Below are 19,604 nucleotides of genomic sequence, written 5' to 3'. Positions count from 1 at the left end.
AAGTAAGGATGCGGAATGCACAGAGCGAGTCGGGCGCTGCACTGTCATATATGTACTCCGCTGGTCAGTGGGATCTGCTCAGCTGCGCCAGTCATCGGCCTTCTCGCACGCCATCCCGCGCCGTCTGCGCTGAGCCAGAAATCTCGCTCATTGTCCGATCAGCAATCCAATAGTACGTCGCTTGCGAGCCGAACCGCCGCGACCTGCCCCTGCGATGTCGGGATTCAAATCATCCTTTGTGGACGAGCAGTGAGTGCCACTTGGCGTGTCAGATTTCGGTCTGCGCGCTCGATGGTGGCTTCGTCCGTCCAAGGGCAGGGACTGCTGGATCTCCGCCGCGCCCACGATTATCGCGTGCGAAATGTGGGCTGAGTGCAATTTGATGTCTGTTGACTTCTTCGATTACGCTTCCGTTTGGCTGAGCGGACAGTGGGGTCAGATATTCAGCTGTAAGTTCCAGTGTAGATGATATCTCCGCTCTCTTCTGGGTGTTTACAGCAGCTTGATAGAAAGGGGTGGCATCCCCATGACCAGCATGGATGTTGAGGTGAGTCCGGCCCATGTAGACTGGGCATACATGCGTAGAATCGTCGGCCTTGACTCACAAGCCTGGGCTACCCAGACATGCCGTTCCTGAGGTTATCATATTCTGCAGTATCAGCTACATCCCTAAGTCTTTGCCCTTCCCACTTGCTCCCTTATACCTTCGCGTGACCAAACGAGACCGATCTCAACACACCCACCCTCAAACCACCATCGTCTGTCCTCGCACCGAGAGAACAGCCAGACTTACTGCTACCGGGATACCTCAACTCATTCTCGCGCCACTCCAATCCGCCAATCGCCTCCTTGACCGTCCTGACCAGATTCCGACCCGTCTCCTCCGGCGGGTCCCCAGAGAGCTCCCACCACATAGCCCCGCCGAGCCCCTGCTGATCGATGTATGCGGTCTTCTGGAGCGAGATTTGCTGTGTGTCGTACGTGATCAAAAGGCGCTTCTGGCTGAATCGGTCAGTCCCTTCATATCATATGGGTAGAGCGACGGGACGTACGGGTCATAGCTGTACGAAGCGCCGATCCGCTGATCATTCACTTCCTGTGCTCCCTGCTGGGGTAACGCCTTGTAGTCCCAATTGCCAGCCTCCCATGAGCCCTCGCCGACGCCCGAGTAGGGCTTGCCGATGCCTTCGGTACTGGCGAATGCGCGACCGTAGAGGGGCATACCTGGCGCTCAGCTCAGCTCACACAAGTACTCACCCACTACGAGCTTGCTCGGATGGACGCCAGCCTGTGAGTAGAAGCGCACGGCCTTGTCGACGGAATTGCCATTCGAGTTGTCGCTGTATAGGTTCGATTGGTGACCAGAGACCGAGTCCCATGAGCCGGCGAACTATCATCAGCGTTGCAGACGAGGTGCCTTACATCGTATGCCTATGAGGATCAGCCCAGTCGATGCTTGTTGCGCGGGTTCCACATACCATCAGGTTCCAAAAGTCTATCGAGCGATCCATCTCGGCCACCTTCAGAATCTGCATGTTCTCCAGACCGCATGGCGCAGCCACGGTCAGCTGATACTGACCCTGACGGCTTCCTTTGGAATGAGCGAGGTGCTCCAGTCCTGCGCGCAGCTCAGCGAGGAGGGATACGTAGCCGGCCGCATCTGAGGGGTTCTTGGGGTACTCGTAGTCGATCTAGAAGTCAGCTGGGCCCTTCAAGCGAGAAGGAGGGCCTACGTCAAGCCTGAGGATCAGCTACGCTCTATAGCTATGGCTAGCTAGTAGTCATCTCACCCGTCCAATCCGACATCTTCCACCATTTTGACCGAGGACCGCACAAATGCCTGTCTCCAAGCTGGATTGGCAATGTTGGCGAAGTTCTGACAGTCAGCTTTATCCATGTCGTGATAGAGTAGTGAGCTTACGGGAGAGTATGTCCATCCCCCGATGGACATAAGCACCTTCAAATTCCTATCATCAGCCCCACCATAAGGGAGACATACCGATTCTGCTGCTTGAGTTTGTAGATGGCCTTGAGACAACCGTAGAGGTTCGTCCCTTGATCATTCCAGCTATCTCCGTCATAGTGTATCTGCCATCATGAGCTATGAAGGGATCACCGAGTAAGCCGACTCACCTCGACGTCCGCCCAGGAATCGCTCAACACAACCTCGCCCGATTCCTTTTTGACGTTCGCGAACGCGTAATTGATATGGGTGAGGTGCTGATGAGGTATCGCCTGAGGAGGGAACTTGCGGCCGTATATACCCCTGATCGTCAGTACTGACGGTAAGTGGAGTACATCAGGAAACGGCTGACCAGTTCACCTGTCCCCATCAGCCAAAGCGGGTTTGCAGGGAAAGGCGATGCGAGCTCACAAAGTACCCGACATTCCGCTTACCCTGCATCTTGTCACTGGCTTGTAGCGAATGAAGCCAGAATTTAAGCGCGGAGTGAGATCGAGAGGCGACCGAAGTGGTTGTCGAGCTAGAGTATAAACCCAAGAGGACGAGCGCAAGGATGCTTCCGAGCGCGATGAGCCGGTTTCTCGTTCGCTTCGCGAGTGGATCTGGGCGCAGCTTGGCCGGGTGCAGAGAGCTTGATGATTCTGACTGTATATCTGTTCCGCTACGTGGGGTGTCTGCCATTACCGAGATAAGTGGTGAAGGGAAGATGCGTCAACGCGGGCTCGGTATCAAAGCTGTGTCTCGCGAGGATGCGGATTTCCCGCACCGCATTCCTCAACCTCGAATGACGTCATCCTAATTTCGCCCGCACTCAGTGACTCAGCCGCACTCGCTACCGCAGAATCTTCGATGCATATGCTGAGCTTCGTGTATGTTCTATGATCTACCGTATCAATCTGACAATTCCCATCTGCCACACATACAATCAGACAGACTATGCGCTACAGGCAGACCTGAGACCTCCCTTTTTCCCCATCTACGACCCGACCGCCCCGGTCTACACCCTCTTCGTTCGCTTCCCCGTCTGCTGACCTGCGGGACCTCGCTGCCCCGCATCCCCACCCTCATCTCCGGGCATCTCATCAGGCGTGACCAGATCAGTGCTGGACACCCCCGACATGGTTCGCCACGCCTCGTCCCCCACCTCCAGACTCCGCTTCCGATTGTTGTAGTCGCCAAAGACCATGTTGGGTCGAATGGTTGCGCCGCCGGTAGCACTCGAGCCAGAAATGTCGGTGCTACTCCCGCTGGGCTGGATAGTAGACGACGCCGACGACTCAGGCTGACCGATTGCGAGAGGTATAGGTTGTCCAGTGATGAAGTTGAATGTCGAAACATCGGGCATCATCCCGGTTTGGAGAAATTGCTATCAGATCAGCTTGGCCAGTACACAATGGAGATGGACTGACAGCGAGCACGATTTGGTACGTGTCATCACTCCACCCCATCCCTGCGAGAGGGTTCCTCATCTCGGGTCCCCTTCCCAACAGCCCGCTCGCCTCGGCCGCGCCCTGCGCGACAGCTTCTTGCAGTCTTTGATCCGAAAGAGGCGGTACGCCGACGGACCGCGGGACCTCGGCCGAGAGCTGAAGCGCCTTCATGTGAAGGAGGTGCTTGTCGAGGATGCAAAAGAGACCATGCTTGGTGAACGGCTTGGCGAGGACGTCGTTCATTCCGGATTGATAGTATGACACCACGTCCTCTGCAAGATCAGCTAGGTCCTCTACATCAGCGAGACACGTACGAGGCTGGTTGTTGGACGTCATCGAGATGATTGGCGTGTACGAGTCAAATTGTCGAATCAAGCTGGTCGCTTTCCGCCTATTTGTCAGCTCGCCCAAATCCAAGACTTACCCGTCCATGCTTGGCCCAAAGAAGATATCCATCAAGACCAAGTCGTATTTGGTGCTGTTCATCTTGGCTATCGCCTCGTGCGCATTCTCCACCGTCTCCACCACACAGCCAAACTTCTCTAAAAACTTGCTGCTCAGCTGCCGATACACCATGTCATCCTCGACCACCAAGATGAGAGGTGTCTTGTTCCAGTGAGGCTGATCGACGCTTCCACGCCGAGCCGCCTTGGAATTGGGAGAATCGCCATTGGACTTGGTCGAGTCTTTTTTCTTGCCCTTGGACTTGACGCGAGCGGCGGGATGGACGGAGGATTCGGGAGGAATGAGGACCGTGCCGAAAGGTGAAGTCTGGACGATGGATGTCTGGCGAAGGGGTGTCTGTTGCGGGAGAGGGCGAGCTCTGGCTGGCATGACCGGCTCGGATGGATCCTCGGTCGCGTTGTACCCCGCGGCTGACGCGCCCAGAGCCTCCATCATCAACCTGTACGCCACCCCGTCCGAGTTTTTCCGATGGTACATCGGCATGGGTACTGTGACGCCTTTGGTAAGCCACGCGGGTGGCTCATTATACACTGGCGCCCCATTTTCCATCCGGTAGGTCGACTGTTCCGGGATGGAGGGCATGATGTCGCCCTCGTCACGAGGAGCTTGGGCGTACCAGTACGATCCCGAACCGGTTGATCCAGGTGCCCCGTCAAATGAGTTCCGCGAGCCGTCCGTTTGTGGCGAGGCCGTCGTACCTGAGGTGGCACCCGGCTGGTCGGCGGACGTGGGCTGTCGCGGGGGTTGCATGAAGCCATAGGGGTGTTGAGGGCGGGGATGGTCAGACGTGAGCTGCTCGAACATCTGCCACATGTATCTGATGCGCGGCGAAGGACCACCAGATCCGGGTGTTTCGACGGGAGATGATGAGGCTGGTCAAGTACTCAGTATGCTAATCCATTATATACAACGAGATGACTTACCCCTTTCAGTCGCGGTCATATGATTCAAGATCTCCCTCAACAAGCCCGAGGTGGCTTGCTCCCTCATTTTTGCTTTTTGCACGTCCTCCACTGCGGATAAGAGCTTTTCTTCCAGCCCTCGTACTCGCGCCTCCATCTCGGCGAATCGATTGAACTCCATTTGCGGAGGCGGTGCGGCCGTCTGTGGAGGTGGTATGTATTGAGGCGCGGGTGGCAAAACAGCAGCGGGTGAGGTCTCTGCTTCTGGCTCGGTCTTTTTAGGTACTGTGATTTTTCTCTGCATGTCAGCATGATCGAGGATAAAAGACTTGCCTTTATCGACTCGAGGTCCGACCCGCCACCGGCCTGAAAGCTGGGGTGTTGGAATTCCCATACCTGAATCAGCTCTGAACATCGTATGGCTCACATTCTCCCGCAGAACGCCAGTCTCTTCATCAATATGCTTGATCTGAGAGTCAGCATATATCAGTCTTCACTACAGGAAACGCACCTTTGAGAACCCGTACTTGTTCAGCTGTCGAACAAAACTGCTAAAGTTCGAGTGGCGGAAAGTTTGAGGTCTGCAATAAGCTCTCTTCTACAACATGACTCACAGTACTTTGGTCGAAAACTCGTTCATATCCCAAACGACAAAGCTCGATCCGCCTCTTGCCCACGCGACGCTTCCTCGCTGCCCACCCGGCCCTCTTGATTTACCGGGCTCAAATCCCTGCCCATACGTCTCATCCTCTTCTTCCAGCATTTTGAACAGCTTCTTGACGAATTCGCTCGGCCCTGCTGACGATTGTATCTCTCCCGCCGGCTTTGCAGCTGTGACAGCAGTCTGGGGGACCGCCGGCAAGGGCGTGGTGGTGAATCCGCCAGGTCCCTGTCCGCTCCCCCCTCTCCCGCCCACGTTGGGGTCGTGCGACACCAGATCGTCCAGCTTGACGGATCGGGAGGCGTTGAAGCCGCCCCCTCCGCCCTCCTCCGACCGCCCGGTCGTAGCCATAGAGTTCGCCGACCATGGCCCTGGGGTGGGCGGCGATTGTCCCGATGCCATGGACCGCGCTCCATATTGTGTTGGCGGGTAATTGGCGTAGAGGTCGCGCGATAGGGGAGGTAGAGATGTCCGCGATGGTCCAGCTTCAGAATTGGTGAACTCATTCAGCTGAACGCCGCCTTGCCAATGCTGGTCGGGATAATGTTGCGGATGGTAAGACTCGGCACCGTGATATGAGGGATAGGAGGGGTATGGAGCGTTGGAGTACGGTCGCTGTGAGGGATGATCGTTTGCGGTATACAGCTGACCCCGACTGTCGTCGTCGCCTGGGTAGGGCCGATGCGAGCGATTCTGCTGAGACATTGGAGATGTCGTGAATCAGAGTTACACCTCGGCGGGAGAGGACTGAATCGTTGAGGAATGTGCCTTGGACACGTTGGCGGGTGTGCGGGCGATGAGAAGCGAGGACTGGCTCTGTCTCTTTGGTGTTTGAGTGTATAGTAGACGTACGTGTCTATTATGCTGATGTGAGAATGTTGGGGTGTGGAGGTATGCCTTTGCGGCTGCTAGACTATAGCTTAGCTTTCTTTCATCTCCACTTCAGGCACCACGCCGAAGTTCCGAATCTGATCCCGCTAATCCTCCGCTATCGCCCCTGTTGGCCTGTTGCTCCCTGCTGCCTCGATCATCCCGTACCTCAGATGCCTCGTGAGCATGGATGATATCATCAGCAGATCACCTGCAAGCAAGACTGCAACCGAGCTGAGAGTCGCAATGCAAGCTGGGAGTATTGATTTGAAGGCGTCTCCATGGACTGCCGTGTCCGCGAGGCTTGACGTCAGCAAAGTGGCAAATTCCAGCAAAGCTGTCCGAATTCCAGTGCCTGGGGGACAGCGAAGATCCTTCCAAACTGTTTCAGAGTGTATTCTCCGAAGTTTAAAGACAGGCACAAGCAAGAAGGCGTTGGAGTCGTGGTGACAGAAGGAGACAAGGCTGGAGTAGTTTTGCATGCGTGTCTGGATGTGGGAGGGCGGCTCAGCGGCCAAAATGATTATCTTCCGACGGATGCTAATTGGCGTGCTTTGCTTCGAGCCATCAGCCATGCGCCAATTACTGCAGATGCCTTTGCATCGTCGTCCTTGATTACACCGAGAAGCAGATGGCGCTTGAATAAGAGACTCTCAATGTTAGGGGTGTATCATGTGGAAGAGCGCGCTGTTTCTTGTTCCTATGATCCGGGGTCAGATATGAGAAACGCCTGACGACATCTGTCAAGTGCTAGATTTGGCTAGCCATCAGTCCAGCCCTTATTCAGTATACATCGAGCGCATGCACTGTATGGCATCTACTGTGACCTTCCTGCGTTCCGCCGCGTTACGGCTGGCTGACGCTTCCTTACCGGCCTTACCGACCTGAGGACCTATAGCCGGCCTTGTGCTGCGTCGCGGCCTCCAATCGCCTATCGGACAGATATGAGGTATGGCTTGATCAGCTCAGGAGTTGCAGATGCTCGTAAGGTGGGAAGGGCGAAATCAGCATGTTATAGGCAGCTTCATGCGTTTCCTCAGTGTAGCCCGTCGAAGAGAATTTTGCGTCAAAATTGGGTCAAGCATACAGTCACTGCAGCCGCCTCGCCAGCTTGCTAGATACTCGCGGGTCGTGGTAGGCCAGGGTGCCGCGCCGAGATCACTGCGAGACTGCGATGCACGTCGATGCAACGCATCACGCGCACAGAAGGCCGGCTCCGCGGAGCGCCGCGGATGCTACCTCGGCCCGGAGTCTGAAACTCGGCCGACTTGCCTCCTTGGGTATCTCCTCAAAGCTTCTTAAGCCCTCCTTCGTGAGTCATTTCCCTCCTTTGCCTCTTATTCACGCCTCACAGCTACACTATGCCCATGACCGCACGGCCCCTCCGCGCGCTCATCTCAGGCGCAGGCATCGCCGGCCCTGTCCACGCTTACTGGCTCAAGAAAGCCGGTCTTGACGTCACCATCGTCGAACGCGTTCCTCGGCTCCGGCGAGAGGGTCAGACCATCGACGTGCGGAATGAAGGGCGGGAGATATTTGACAGGATGGGGATCACCAAGTCGGTCATGGCGGTGACCACTAAGGAGCTGGGCGTTCAGTTTGTCGGGGCGGACGGCGGGATCTGGGGGTCTTTCCCGGAGGATGGGTCGGACAGCTTTACGAGCGAGATCGAGATCGTCCGCGGGGAGCTCGCTTCTATCCTTTACGAGCACACCAAGGAGGACGTCCAATATCTCTTTGGTGACTCGATCACTGCGATCGAGCAGGACGCGTCCAGCGTCTCGGTCACATTCGCAAAGGACGGGCGGAGGGAGCAATACGATCTCCTCATCATCGCGGACGGTCTCAATTCGCGCACTCGGGCTCTGGCGTTCGACCAAGACGTCCGGGCACCCATTAAAGTCCTCAACGAATGGTTCGCGGGCTTCTCCTTCCCCAAAGGTCCGACCGATACGGACTGGGCGCAGTGGTACAATGCGTCCGGACGCCGGGCGATCCTCCATCGTCCAGATGGGTTTGGGCGGATGCGGTCGCTCTTTGCCCACATCGATTATACGGAGGCGACTCGGGCGATTGGGAGCTCCAAGACGTCAGTGCAGGACCAGAAGAAGTACTGGGCGCAGCTGTACAGGGATGCCGGATGGGAGAGCGAGAGGCTGGTGAAGGGGATGATGGAGTCGGACGACTTTTACATGTACGAGGTGGCGCAGGTCAAGGCGGAGAAATGGAGCACGGGAAGGGTGGTGCTCTTGGGTGACGCAGCATCCTGTCCATCACCCATCAGCGGACAAGGGTCGAACGTTGCGGTGGTGCAGGCGTACGTCCTCGCGGCGATGATCGCCAAATACCCCAACGATCACGCGGCGGCTTTTGCGGAATACGAAACCTCCATGCGAGAATGGGTTGAGGGAATCCAATCCCTCCCCCCCGGTGCGCCCGCCTTGGCGGTCCCCCAGACGTTGACCGGTATCCTCATCCTCAACTGCGTCGTATACATCGGCTCCGCGCTCGTCAATTCGGGCGTCATCAACCTCTTCAAGCGGTGGTTTGGCCGGGCGGACAAGGGGTTTCCTCTGCCCCCGATGTCAGTCTTCGGGAAGGTGTAAGGTGGTGGGGTGAAGGGGGGTAACGTGGAGGGGGAGGCGGTATCACAGAGGGTGAAGGGTGGGGAAGAAGGGGGAAGTAGGCCGGGAAGATGAGATGGGGGAAAGGCGGCGCAGGAGGGCATCCAATTGGTATCGTCGGGGAAGCAGAAGGATCGTAACGCTCAGTAGGCAATCGAAAACCGGACGATAGAGACTGTACATAGAGTAGACTGGCTTGTGCCATAGAGTGCGGTGTAGAATAGGGTGATCTTGTCTAAATAGGGGTGCTGTAAAGATAACCTCACAGGAATGCATACAGTCACAACTTCTTTCTACAATCTACACCACTTATTCAAATATCGAACCTGCTCTTCAAGCTCTTGGCCATATCCTCGACGGTCGTCTCGAGCGAGTGGTACTTGATGTCGAGCACCTTGGCGCACTTGCTACCATCGTGGATAGTGCTCTCGCTGTTGATCTTCTCGCGGGCACCCTCGCTGGCGTCACCCTGGGGGATCTTCTTGTCATCGGGGTAGAGCTTGTTGAGGATCTGAAAGTCAGCAAGGTCAGAAGGAAGTAGGGAGAACGGACGTACCACGCAGTAGTCGTTGCCGCTGAAGGGGCCATTACCGCAGATGAACCGCTCTCCGCCGGCTTCCTTGACCTCGAGAGCACGAACGTGGGCGAGCGCACCTAATACGATCAGCTCGTCTTTCAGCGCCTAGCGCCTACATAGCTAGAAAACGTACAGTCGCGCACGTCAACCCAGTTTCCACCACCACCTGGGAGATCGTCCTTGGTCTTGTTTCCCACCATCCAGTCCGAGAACATTTCTGCGAGCTGTCAGCGTAGTGTCATGATCGACAGAGGCGTCAAAATGCGACAGGTACTCACTGACGGAAGTGTTGAGCTTGTCAACAGACTCGCACTGGTGGATGACTGGGCCAAGAACCTGATGAGATCAGCGCGTGCTCAGTAAGCTGAGAGAAAACAGCAGGAGAGGACTGACCATAGGCGGGTTGATGGTCGCTCCGTCCCAAGACGGCTTCTCCTCCTTCTGGAACTTCCAGAACGCCTGCTCGGCAAGAGTCTTGCTCGCTGACCTGTCAGCCCGTACCTCATCTGCATGAGGATCAACTCACCCCTGTACTTGTCCGAGTTGCTCGCCTTCTTCCCGTCCTTCTCGCACGCCGGAATCGACACCTCGTTCCAGTCCTTCTCGGTGAAAGTGTGAGGCGGCTTGATGTTGCTCGAGATGATCGCCGCGACCGACGAGGTGATGACCACGCGCTTGACATCCGGGTTGTTCTTCTTTATGGACTTGAGAACACCGAGGGTACCGTTCACAGCGGGGACAAAGAGCTCCTGTGGGTCGTCGGCCTCAAAGTGGAAGGGCGAGGCCATGTGGAGGACGGCGTCGACGTTCTTGACGGCCTCGTCGAACGCGTTGTCCTTTCCATCAGCTCATGTTCTTCGCAGTGTAGGGGAACTCACCTGTCCGATATCCTCGACGATGACATAGCTAAAGTCACCCTTGCCCTTGAAAAGGTCCTTCAAGTAGTCTCCCTTCGCGGTGCTTCGGACGGTACCGACAGTCTTGTAGCCGTGCTCGAGGAGCGCCTCGACAGTGTGGGACGAGATGAAGCCGGAAGCTCCAGTCACGAGGACGGTAGCGCCTTTTTGGATGGGAGACATTGTAATGCGTAAGCGAGTAGTATATACAGATGGGGAAGCGATGGATGTATCGAAGACAGGGGAGATGGAACAGCAGAGAAGGCGGGCTATCTATATTTGGGAGCTGGCTGAGCGCTGAGCTGACATCATGACGCTCCACTCGACCACTCGGCGAGCTCGGCGACCGGACCGCGAGATGCCGACATGCGTCGGCTTCGGTGTTTCTCATGAGCTTCGCTCGAGATCATCACTTCGTGCCACAGCATAGGACGTGCAAGGCGAGGACGAGGGGTTCAGAGGTAATGAAAGTAAAGCGGATACATGTGCAAGCAGAATCCAGAACGGAATATCACATCTACGGCAAGCCTACTCTGCCCGGGCCTTCCAAGCGTGCCCGGGGTTCCGTCATGTTATATGAGCGCCGGCACGGCAACGCGGATCGTCCTGGGTTGTCAGCTCTGATCCGATATTCGACGGGTAGGGCTCACGAGTCGTCAGCGGGGTGCTCGGCGTGCAGCTGGTCCGGGAAAACGACCCTCGCCCGGCTGTATATCTCTTCGATGATGACCCGCCTGATCCGGCCCCAGATCCTGTTGTTGACGGAGCGGCCGATGATGGTGTAAGAGGGCAAAATGTGGGTGACATTACCAGCAGCGGTGTGGAGCTGGGCGATGAACGTCGAGGAGGAGGGCTGGAGGTGGGTCTCAATCGAAGTGATTTCGGGAAGGATGGCATTTACGTCCGGTAGATCCCGGTCCAAGTAGCCTTGACTGCGATGTTAGCCATGCACCAGACGTAGAAAGCGCAGAGTGCTCACCGCATGGTTACTGTGTAAAAGCCGTCGACAGCCCGGACCTTGCGGACGACATAGCGGTCGTGATCAGGTACATGCGCGACACCGTATCCGATGACGGTCATGAAGATCTGCTCGTCAGCTCTGACCGACCCCGACCGAAGAAGCACTCACTACGACCTGCGGCAGGGCAGGGTACCGGCGCAAGAACGTGACAAAGGAGTGGGGAACACCTTTGGCCGCCGAGTCGTTACGGTAGAAGATGGCTGTGATCGGGATCCGCGGGAGCTGCTGGTCGCTATCGTCCGACTGCTTCAGCATCACTGCCTGCGAGGTCGAGAGCGCCATCTCGTCCTTGATCGAAGTGAGAATATGGGTGGTGTCGACCGGTCCCTGGTACTGCGAGAGGACTGAGCGGAGATTGACATGGTTGTTTTGCTCAAACTTGTCCTCCAGCTGTCTGCACCACGCCCAGACCGACATGAGCACGGCACTAAAAATCAGCTTAGTCCCGCATATGGACTTACAGTGATCCACCCAGAGCGAGCGGGAACCATCCTCCGAGAGGCACCTTGGTGAGCGCCGCTCCCCAGAACAGTCCATCGAGGAATCCGAAGAAAAGGAGGAAGGCGACACCGAAAACGTAGGGAAGCATCCGGACGAAGGGGATCGAGAGACTGATGAGAGTAGTAGTGATGAACAGCACGGTGGACACGGCGAACTATCGTCAGCGCTATTCTTGAAGGAGACTCACTCCATACGCCAGGGTCAAGGCAGTGGATGAGCCGAAACCGCCAACAACAGCGATCGTAGCAATCATGAGCAGCCAGTTGATGGGTCCAATGTAGATCTGGCCGGCTGTCAACGAGCTGGTATGCTTGACACGAAGCGAGGGGAAAGCGTGTTGGCCAATAAGCTGGTGGACGAGGGAGAAGGTCGCCGTGATCATGGCTTGCGAGGCAATCAGAGTGGCGAGAATGGCGAAGACGAAGACGACCCAGTACAGCGGCCCGCCGACATTACCAGGGATCGTCATATAGAAGACTGAGCCGATGACTTCTGGCGAGGTGATCAGGCGCGCTCCTTGGCCCTGATTGTCAGCTGATTCTATACGAAAGCTCACCAAGTAAGCCAGAAGTAGCATCGGGTAGGCGATGCACCCAAAGCCGATTCGAATAGAGGCCTTGTTGAATTGTCCGAGATTGGCAAACATCGCTTCACATCCGGTGATCGCCAACAAGACACCGGCGAGATAGTCGTACTGTCCTGTCCGGACGAACCACATGATCGCGCGAGACGGGTCGAGCGCGCGCATTATACCGGGATAGGTGGTGATGTTGTAGATACCGGTAGAGCCGAGGAGGAGGAGCCAGATGAACGTGACTGATATCAGCTATGAACGGGACGGGACTTACTTGGCGCCATGGCGAGACTGAGTCTGCGCGTGCCGAGGGGCTGGATACCGAAGAGGACGAGCAGGAATGCGATGGATATGGGAACGACTGAGCTGATGACGCTGGGCTGCGCAACGGCCAAGCCTCCCACCGCGGAAGTCACGGAAACGGCGGGTCTGGAATCAGCACGATCATAGCTACGACTCACGTCAAGATACCGTCCGACAAGGTCAGACCGGTCCCTAGCAGAGTCCAGCACAGGAGGGGCCATCTAAACGTGCGGAGCTTGTGCAGCCTGGTCACCTGGACGCGCGAGTGCCCGACCGAGAAGGTCGTGAGGGACCGTCCGTCGTCCGGCTCGACGCGAGGGAAGAGCTTGGTGAAGAGAGCAAAGGGTCCGCCTTCGCCTACGTCGTTTCCGAATTCGAGAGCGAAGCCGACCTGGTCGTCAGGCGATTCGGTGAAGAGCTCTTGAGGGGACGTACATATTTGACAAGGGGGATCAGGGTGATGGCCCAGATGATGGCCGAGATACCGCCAATCACGTCCTCCTCGGACGGCGCCTCGCCGCTGGAAGGCCAGATTCCGTTCAAGACGTACAGCGGGGAGGTACCTAGATGTCAGCGTCTTTCTTACCTGGCGCTGAACTCCTCGAAACGGAGTGAAGACTGGACTCACCGATATCAGAGTAGATGATACCCAAAGTCGAGAAGGCAAGCGCCAGTAGAGATGCACCTTGCACCTTGAGCGCCTTCTGCTTGTACGCCAGCTCCTTCTCCGACTCGATAGAATCGAACGTCTCGGCGTTGAGCGCGGGGGGTGCAGCGAGCTTGGACATGGTGTAGTAGCACTGAGTGGCGGGGAGAAGTCAGCGTGTCTGCTCTGTCTGTGCGCAGACTTGTACAAAATCTCTTATCAGTGGAGGTAAGTTTGATCTCGAACATATCTAGCGTAACAAATCCCTCATCGCGAAGGAAAAGCAGGAGCGCTCGCGGATTGGAGTAGAAATGTCCCGCATCTTGTATCGGGGTGAACTCGCCATGTTATTCGGGGATATATGAAGATCTGTGTGAAGTACCAGGCAAGGGGATCTGGGTGAGGAGGTCAGTATTCGGTGACTTGACGAAAATCCCTCAGACTTCGCGCTCTCCGGATTGGAGTAGAAATATCCCGCATTCCTCCAGCTATTGCTGCCGAAGGCTGCAGGTACTGGAGAGCGTCTATTTTGGGATGCGATAACGCTGAGGACGCGGATTGGTCCAGGTTGTGAGGTGCAGGTCTGCGCAGGTGGATCTCAAGACTGCACAAGGGAGGAGTCGGGATGTACAGTCACTTCAAGCGCTGGATCCAACGCGCATTCCTCACACCGCAATTTTCGATAGGAAAATTCCTGCGTGTGCCAGAGTGGGGATGAGTGGGGCATTATGAAGCTATGCAATATGGGAGTGCCCCTTTACTCGCGGATCGAAGCATACTGGTACATACAGATGAGGTTAGACTGATACAAGAGCCACTAAGCTAGAGCTACAACCATGATTATGATATACCCTTCTCAGCACGCCTCCTCTTCCTCCTGCAGCATACCCTTGAGGAGCAAGCGAGTCGACCGCTCATAGTTTGAGGGCAGGTGATCATTAAGCATTGTCCGGGCAAAGATGGCTGGAGGATCAGCTCAATCCCCTACATAAACTTGACAGACTCACGTTCCCTGAACCGCTCTTCGACAGAGGTACATCTCCTCAGAACCTGTCTGTCAGTTTGGCATCCTTGCCCAAGAAGGGTGAAGACTTACAGCTCGATGTGATTGATACATTGAGCTGTCCATACTCGGCGCAACGACCGCTCCTACTGTGGAGAGCACCTCGTGTACTTCCTGTCCGTCAGCCAGACCCGCATGGCACACTCACCATCACGTAGACTATACCGGGCGGGTACAGCTTGTCGTTGTGCATATCCGCCCGAAGTGTGCTGACGAGCGCAACGAGCCAGTCTGCCAGACTGTCGGCATCCGGAGGTTTGACGTCCCCAAACAGCGGGTTTTTGTGCATTCCCACCACCTACCCGTCAGCTCGACTACACTAGGTGGACTTACCCTGCTGAACACCTCTTCTGCGAGGCCCTGTTCCTCCGACATGGTCACTGCGATATTCTTGAGATCCCTCAGCGTCCCCAGGCTCAAACACGGGATAAGATCCGAATCCTGTACGATGGAGCTGACGAGGCCTTCGGTATAACGCGCCAGATCGGGAGACATGACGGCGGGCGGGCCGTACGCGTAGCAGTGAATCGGTCGCCCAGGCGGCAGACCGGACGCAGGCGAGGTGACGAACGCTCCGCTCGGATGAGCCGGAGCTGTGGTGGTGTATGAGGTTGCAGGGATGGCAGTGAGGAGAGCGAGAAGCGCCGCGACTCCGCCCCCTAGGGAATGGCCGCAGATGACTAGACCGTACGTCGGGTACTGGGCCAGAGCCGAGGCGACCGTACGATGTACCCGGCTGTCCTGCGCGCAGAGACCGAGGGCGGCTTCATACATTCCTTCATGAACGTAGTACTCGCCATCTCGGGCGGCTTGGTTGACATTGATCGTACGGTATGCGCATGTGAGGTCCACGAGGATATCTGAGAGGCCGAGGGTTCCCCGACAAGTCCTGCTGATCAGCTGGGTCCTGCATGATCTTGGTGGGCTTACAGTACGATAGCCTCTGCGGCATGGTCGACAGCTACGAAATGTACCAATGGTGGTGCCTTATGCCCGTCAAACATGGGTGATGTGTCGACATACGAGCAGAGCAGTAGGCACTCTATCGGGATCCCAGTATATTGCGCCTGCTGATCAGCTGCGCCACGAGCTTGTTTGAAGGTACTCACGAAAGCCCAGCTATCTGAGTGATGCTGCGCGGTACTGGGGAATGCGTAATCCGAAGTATCAGTCCCAAAGACCCGGAGGAACAGTTGCTAAGGATCAGCGCACTTCATCATACCGTACGGAGTACTCACGCCGTATGCTGCGCTGGAGTACTTCATGAAACGGTGTAGATTATGGAGGAGATGTCGCTGAGGGAAACAGCCGTCCGATCTCGAGTCGCCGTAACTTGACGAGATGACGCGCCTCGTATTTGGCAGCCGAGGCGCGGTGACCGTAGACTGAACCTCGGAGAGTGAGGAGAGCGAAGCCGAGGGCCCCGGAGGTCCTATTGTTGCCATAGTAGCTTGCGCATCGGCAGTGTTTTCCGCCGTGTGGGACACTTCAGCCATCTCGGCGTCCACCTGCTCGAGAGTCATACCGGTCGAGGGCAGGGCTTGTGGTACGAGTGTCATTGGATTCCATTGGTCCTGTGAGGTTGGCGACATTCCGGATCCGGTACCAGCCCGTGCATGAGAGCTGCCCGCCCCGCTCGAAACTGGGCTCTTTTGGGCATTCGCGATCTCCCGAGTGAGGTCTAGCGACCGGGAGCGGACATAGCGGTCGCTCCGGGGCCTTGGCCGGGGTACGGAAACAGATGCAGGGGACGAAGGGGATGTTATTGCTTGGACCCCAGGCGCGCCGCCGTTCTCGAGGGTTTGACTCCGCTTGCGCTTGGGGCGGTTGGGCGAAGAAGTAGGCGCACTTCTCAACGTGACAGCGGCCTGTGTCGCCGGGATAGGATCGGTAAGATATTGCGCGGTCGGAGAGGCCTTGACCGGAGATGATTGCTTGATAGCTGCGACCGGACGAACATGGTAGTTGTGTACCCTGTCTTCAGCCCCCTCCTAAGCTGCAACTCACTCAATCATCTTCTGCTTGCCTCTCGTCCGCTCCCATGTCGTGATTTGCAGACACGCAAACGCCGTGATAGCCTTGGTCAACATCCCCAGTCCGCCGAGCAAGCCCATCTTCTTGCTTTTCCCTTTCTTGCCCTTGACCCTCCCCTCCATGTCCAGCTCGCGGCGCACCATCTCGATGATCGCCGCAAGGGCGCGACTGGACTGCGTTGACCCAAAGAGCCCATCTAGGAGCGTGACGGATTCCTGAGCCGCATGGTGGGCCGTCTGGACCGCGCTCGCCGTGAGGTAAAAGCCGGACATGGCGAAGAGCTCGACGAGGGAGAAGGTGTGTTGGACGATATGAATGCCCATCGACGTGTACTTGTCTAGAGTGAGGAGGAAGGCATCCGTGCTTGCGGGTAGGATGATGTGGGTGTTGAGGGGGTAGGTGTGCGCATGACGCGCAAAGGAGAGAGCGGAGATGAGGAAGCGCCGAGCATAGCTCAGTGAGACCCGGGTAGAGAATTGCGAGACGTCGAGTAGAGATTCGATAAAGTAGACAGCGACGCGTAAAGAGACCCGCGTCGATACCGCAAAGGAGGTGATGATGGCCGCTAGCTCTGGCGAGAGGATAGTGGGTAGATGTGCGAGATCCACGTTGAGGTCGGTCGAGTGGCGAGCGAGGCAGAGGACATTGTCGGGAGGGGCGACGGGGGCCAACGCGCCTTGACAGGGATCTGAAGGCTCCGCAACCGCTGCAGGCGCTTCCTCTGTCGCGCTCGCCATCTCGCTCTGCGGCGATCAAGTTGCCTGGACGGCTTCAACAGCAAGGCTCGCAGCAAGAGCTATGTACGATGGTCACATCGGACGACGGCTGGCCAGGATGGCAGGCAATATCGAGCTTTCCGAAACGTCGCGTCCATTCAGGGCAAGGTTTCAGATCTGCACCAACCTGCTTCACTTCCCACAGACACCGGTGCAACTGCAGTCTTTCGGATCTTGGTCATGCGAGACACGCAAGCAGCTGTTAATTAAGATGCATCACCTGACGAAGCACCTGGCGAGCGTTTCATCCGCTCCGGAACAGCAAGGAGTTCTCCGTTTTGGCCTAGAACACCGACCGGATCCATTTGCCCTATCAGCGCCTGGTTGGTGGGGTTGCCGAGCATGAGATTTCGGACAACCAGAAGGGCGTGTTCGCGGAGGTCTGTATGATGAGCGGAGATCACTACACAAGAAGGTAAGCTTACATGGATTCCCCTCGTCCATCTCTGTCATTCCTAGGACTAGCTGCACTCCGCCTGCTTCCCGCACTTGATCACCGACATCGGTGTCCCCGAACGTCAGGACGCCTAGCAGCTCGACCAAGACCCGCTTCAGCTGAGCGATGGGCCGAGCTTGATCTGGGGGGATGATGGGTGCTGTGGCGTCTGCGCGGGCGAGACGAGGGTTGGTTCGAGGCTGGAAGACTTCCAGTTCTTTGAGGAGGTCTGTCGTTAGAGGGGTACATGGCAGAACTTACCGATGACGGGTCTTATCAAACTCGGTCTCTCCCCATCACCCAACTTCAGCCCCTTGACTACCACCACTCCCGGTACTTGCTTGAGCTCCGCGGACGTCCTGATCCCCTTCTCGTCTATACGCGCCTGTACCGCCAACCCTATCGCACAGAGGATCTCGCAGACCAAATGCAGCCCCTCGAGGACTTTCGGCAGCCTTGGGTCGTCTTGAGCGCTCCTCGTCGCTATGACGCAGTAAGCTGAGAGGAGGTGAAGGACCTGAATGAGGAAGAGGTTGGCGTTCAGGTCGATGTCGCTGTTTCGCTGGATATAGGCGTCAAGGACTTTCAGCAGGGAGGTCTGACTGGGCGAGATGACTTCGTCGACGGAAGCGAGGGCGCCAAAGAGCCGAGGGTGCAGGCTGAAGTCGATGAAGGTGGTGAAGATTTGGGTTGAGAGCTCGAAGCGGCCGTCTGAGGCGTCATGGAAGATTTCGAGCCGATCGAGGAGACGAGAAAGCCAAGAGATGCCAGCGGGAGAAGAGAGGATAAGCTCGCTGAGGTCAGTCGGAGGTCGGTCAAATGACGCACCATCTGTGGCGGGACTGTCTTGTGAGGTTGTTGAGAAGGTGTATGGTGGCTGAATTGGTCTTGGGATCTTTTGAGTCCAGAAGACGCCTGAATATTAGCCTACAGTACTGGGATCCATACCTGGTAGCTCACGCAATGACATCGTCCTCTCTGTTCCCGCTGAGATAGATCGCCAATTTCTCATCCGCTGTTCCCGTTTCGGGAAAGGAAGGGTGAATGGGCGAGATCAGATTGGATAACAGCTGAGTCATTACAGCATGTAGTGTGTGATCTGGTTGTCAGCCCGCGTGAAGGCTGCCCAGCGGATCAACCCACATTTCTCATCTTCAATCCGCGAGAAGGTCGTGATATGAAACAGTAGGGATCTTATCGCTTCCTCGTGTCCGCTTTCCCGTCAGCACTGGCGCCGTCCCCTGATCAGATGACTTACCTAGCAGCTCTCTGGTACTCCTCGATACCAGCCAAGAGATTCCTCTCCAACTTGGCCAGCGCCAAACTCAGGTTGATCAAGTCCTGCTCCTCCGAATCTTGGACGTCGACGAGCTTAGCCGCAGCCGCCTTGGCCAGCCTCTCCCAGACCAGACCGAGTTGAGACCAGAGCCGCTGTCCCGTCTGCTCTTGGAGCTCCTCAACTATCCATTCCCTACCCAAATTAGGTCCACCCTTCAGACTAGAGCAGGCGAGACCCACCGCTGGTTCAAGTTCAGGGCGACATATCGGGCCGAGCTCTCCGCCAAACGAGTCAGTTCGTTTCCGGAGCCGATGATAAGGCTGGCATCCTGCGCTAGGCCAGCTGCTAGGCTGTCGATGTCCATGAGTGAAGAGCTGGAGATGCAAAGGTGAAACAAGGAGGTTTTGGGTGCAATCTATGACGCACGGTCCGCGAAACCTTGAATATATCTCTAGCTGCCAGTACTCAGGCACGCACCAAATCAGCGCGCCCAAGCCCACTCTCTCCTTCGTACATCTACAATCCCTCATGGAGACAGCATAGACTCGGCCCTTCCCCTCATACACTGTGTATAGACCCCGGC

At 56.6% G+C, this 19,604-nt stretch overlaps 7 protein-coding genes across 7 annotated transcripts; 1 reads left to right on the top strand and 6 right to left on the bottom strand.

The window, feature by feature from the left end:
* Nucleotides 1-614: 614 nt before the first annotated feature.
* MKK02DRAFT_43307 (glycoside hydrolase superfamily) lies at nucleotides 615-2,404 on the bottom strand (the record flags this gene model as incomplete). The annotated part of the gene is made up of 13 exons (XM_053092366.1): nucleotides 615-649; nucleotides 794-1,002; nucleotides 1,053-1,224; nucleotides 1,258-1,390; nucleotides 1,423-1,431; nucleotides 1,479-1,691; nucleotides 1,734-1,740; nucleotides 1,791-1,876; nucleotides 1,922-1,967; nucleotides 2,000-2,088; nucleotides 2,134-2,266; nucleotides 2,316-2,323; nucleotides 2,375-2,404. 13 exons carry the CDS (start codon nucleotides 2,402-2,404, stop codon nucleotides 615-617), a joined length of 1,170 nt encoding a protein of 389 aa, XP_052947160.1.
* A 556-nt stretch (nucleotides 2,405-2,960) lies between these two features.
* Nucleotides 2,961-5,823, bottom strand: MKK02DRAFT_24186 (HSF-type DNA-binding-domain-containing protein; the record flags this gene model as incomplete). Its single annotated transcript, XM_053086855.1, has 9 exons — nucleotides 2,961-3,329; nucleotides 3,373-3,665; nucleotides 3,708-3,784; nucleotides 3,818-4,730; nucleotides 4,782-5,021; nucleotides 5,090-5,156; nucleotides 5,188-5,229; nucleotides 5,272-5,341; nucleotides 5,375-5,823. The coding sequence occupies 9 exons, from the start codon at nucleotides 5,821-5,823 to the stop codon at nucleotides 2,961-2,963; spliced, it is 2,520 nt and encodes an 839-aa protein (XP_052947159.1).
* A 1,835-nt stretch (nucleotides 5,824-7,658) lies between these two features.
* On the top strand, nucleotides 7,659-8,897 carry MKK02DRAFT_24152 (uncharacterized protein; the record flags this gene model as incomplete). Its single annotated transcript, XM_053086848.1, has 1 exon — nucleotides 7,659-8,897. The coding sequence occupies one exon, from the start codon at nucleotides 7,659-7,661 to the stop codon at nucleotides 8,895-8,897; it is 1,239 nt and encodes a 412-aa protein (XP_052947158.1).
* A 331-nt stretch (nucleotides 8,898-9,228) lies between these two features.
* MKK02DRAFT_36376 (putative dihydrokaempferol 4-reductase) lies at nucleotides 9,229-10,571 on the bottom strand (the record flags this gene model as incomplete). Its single annotated transcript, XM_053089412.1, has 7 exons — nucleotides 9,229-9,426; nucleotides 9,472-9,569; nucleotides 9,626-9,709; nucleotides 9,771-9,828; nucleotides 9,886-9,974; nucleotides 10,019-10,328; nucleotides 10,371-10,571. 7 exons carry the CDS (start codon nucleotides 10,569-10,571, stop codon nucleotides 9,229-9,231), a joined length of 1,038 nt encoding a protein of 345 aa, XP_052947157.1.
* Nucleotides 10,572-10,960: 389 nt separating this feature from the next.
* MKK02DRAFT_43303 (potassium transporter) lies at nucleotides 10,961-13,575 on the bottom strand (the record flags this gene model as incomplete). Its single annotated transcript, XM_053092365.1, has 11 exons — nucleotides 10,961-10,994; nucleotides 11,039-11,320; nucleotides 11,368-11,474; nucleotides 11,518-11,836; nucleotides 11,871-12,064; nucleotides 12,098-12,433; nucleotides 12,467-12,726; nucleotides 12,759-12,913; nucleotides 12,946-13,178; nucleotides 13,223-13,350; nucleotides 13,416-13,575. The coding sequence occupies 11 exons, from the start codon at nucleotides 13,573-13,575 to the stop codon at nucleotides 10,961-10,963; spliced, it is 2,208 nt and encodes a 735-aa protein (XP_052947156.1).
* Nucleotides 13,576-14,289: 714 nt separating this feature from the next.
* On the bottom strand, nucleotides 14,290-17,267 carry MKK02DRAFT_23758 (Alpha/Beta hydrolase protein; the record flags this gene model as incomplete). The annotated part of the gene is made up of 8 exons (XM_053086779.1): nucleotides 14,290-14,396; nucleotides 14,441-14,503; nucleotides 14,641-14,735; nucleotides 14,792-15,385; nucleotides 15,427-15,563; nucleotides 15,606-15,692; nucleotides 15,735-15,813; nucleotides 16,504-17,267. The coding sequence occupies 8 exons, from the start codon at nucleotides 17,265-17,267 to the stop codon at nucleotides 14,290-14,292; spliced, it is 1,926 nt and encodes a 641-aa protein (XP_052947155.1).
* Nucleotides 17,268-17,512: 245 nt separating this feature from the next.
* On the bottom strand, nucleotides 17,513-19,551 carry MKK02DRAFT_23675 (spinocerebellar ataxia type 10 protein domain-containing protein; the record flags this gene model as incomplete). Its single annotated transcript, XM_053086766.1, has 7 exons — nucleotides 17,513-17,688; nucleotides 17,732-17,971; nucleotides 18,004-18,536; nucleotides 18,571-18,657; nucleotides 18,703-18,841; nucleotides 18,886-18,956; nucleotides 19,001-19,551. 7 exons carry the CDS (start codon nucleotides 19,549-19,551, stop codon nucleotides 17,513-17,515), a joined length of 1,797 nt encoding a protein of 598 aa, XP_052947154.1.
* Between the last annotated feature and the right edge of the window lie 53 nt (nucleotides 19,552-19,604).

Source organism: Dioszegia hungarica, assembly GCF_025882075.1.
Source record: "Dioszegia hungarica strain PDD-24b-2 chromosome Unknown MKK02contig_7, whole genome shotgun sequence".
Lineage (NCBI taxonomy): Eukaryota > Fungi > Basidiomycota > Tremellomycetes > Tremellales > Bulleribasidiaceae > Dioszegia > Dioszegia hungarica.
The sequence above is the reverse complement of the archived record's forward strand: the minus strand, read 5'-3'. Positions and strand labels throughout refer to the sequence as shown.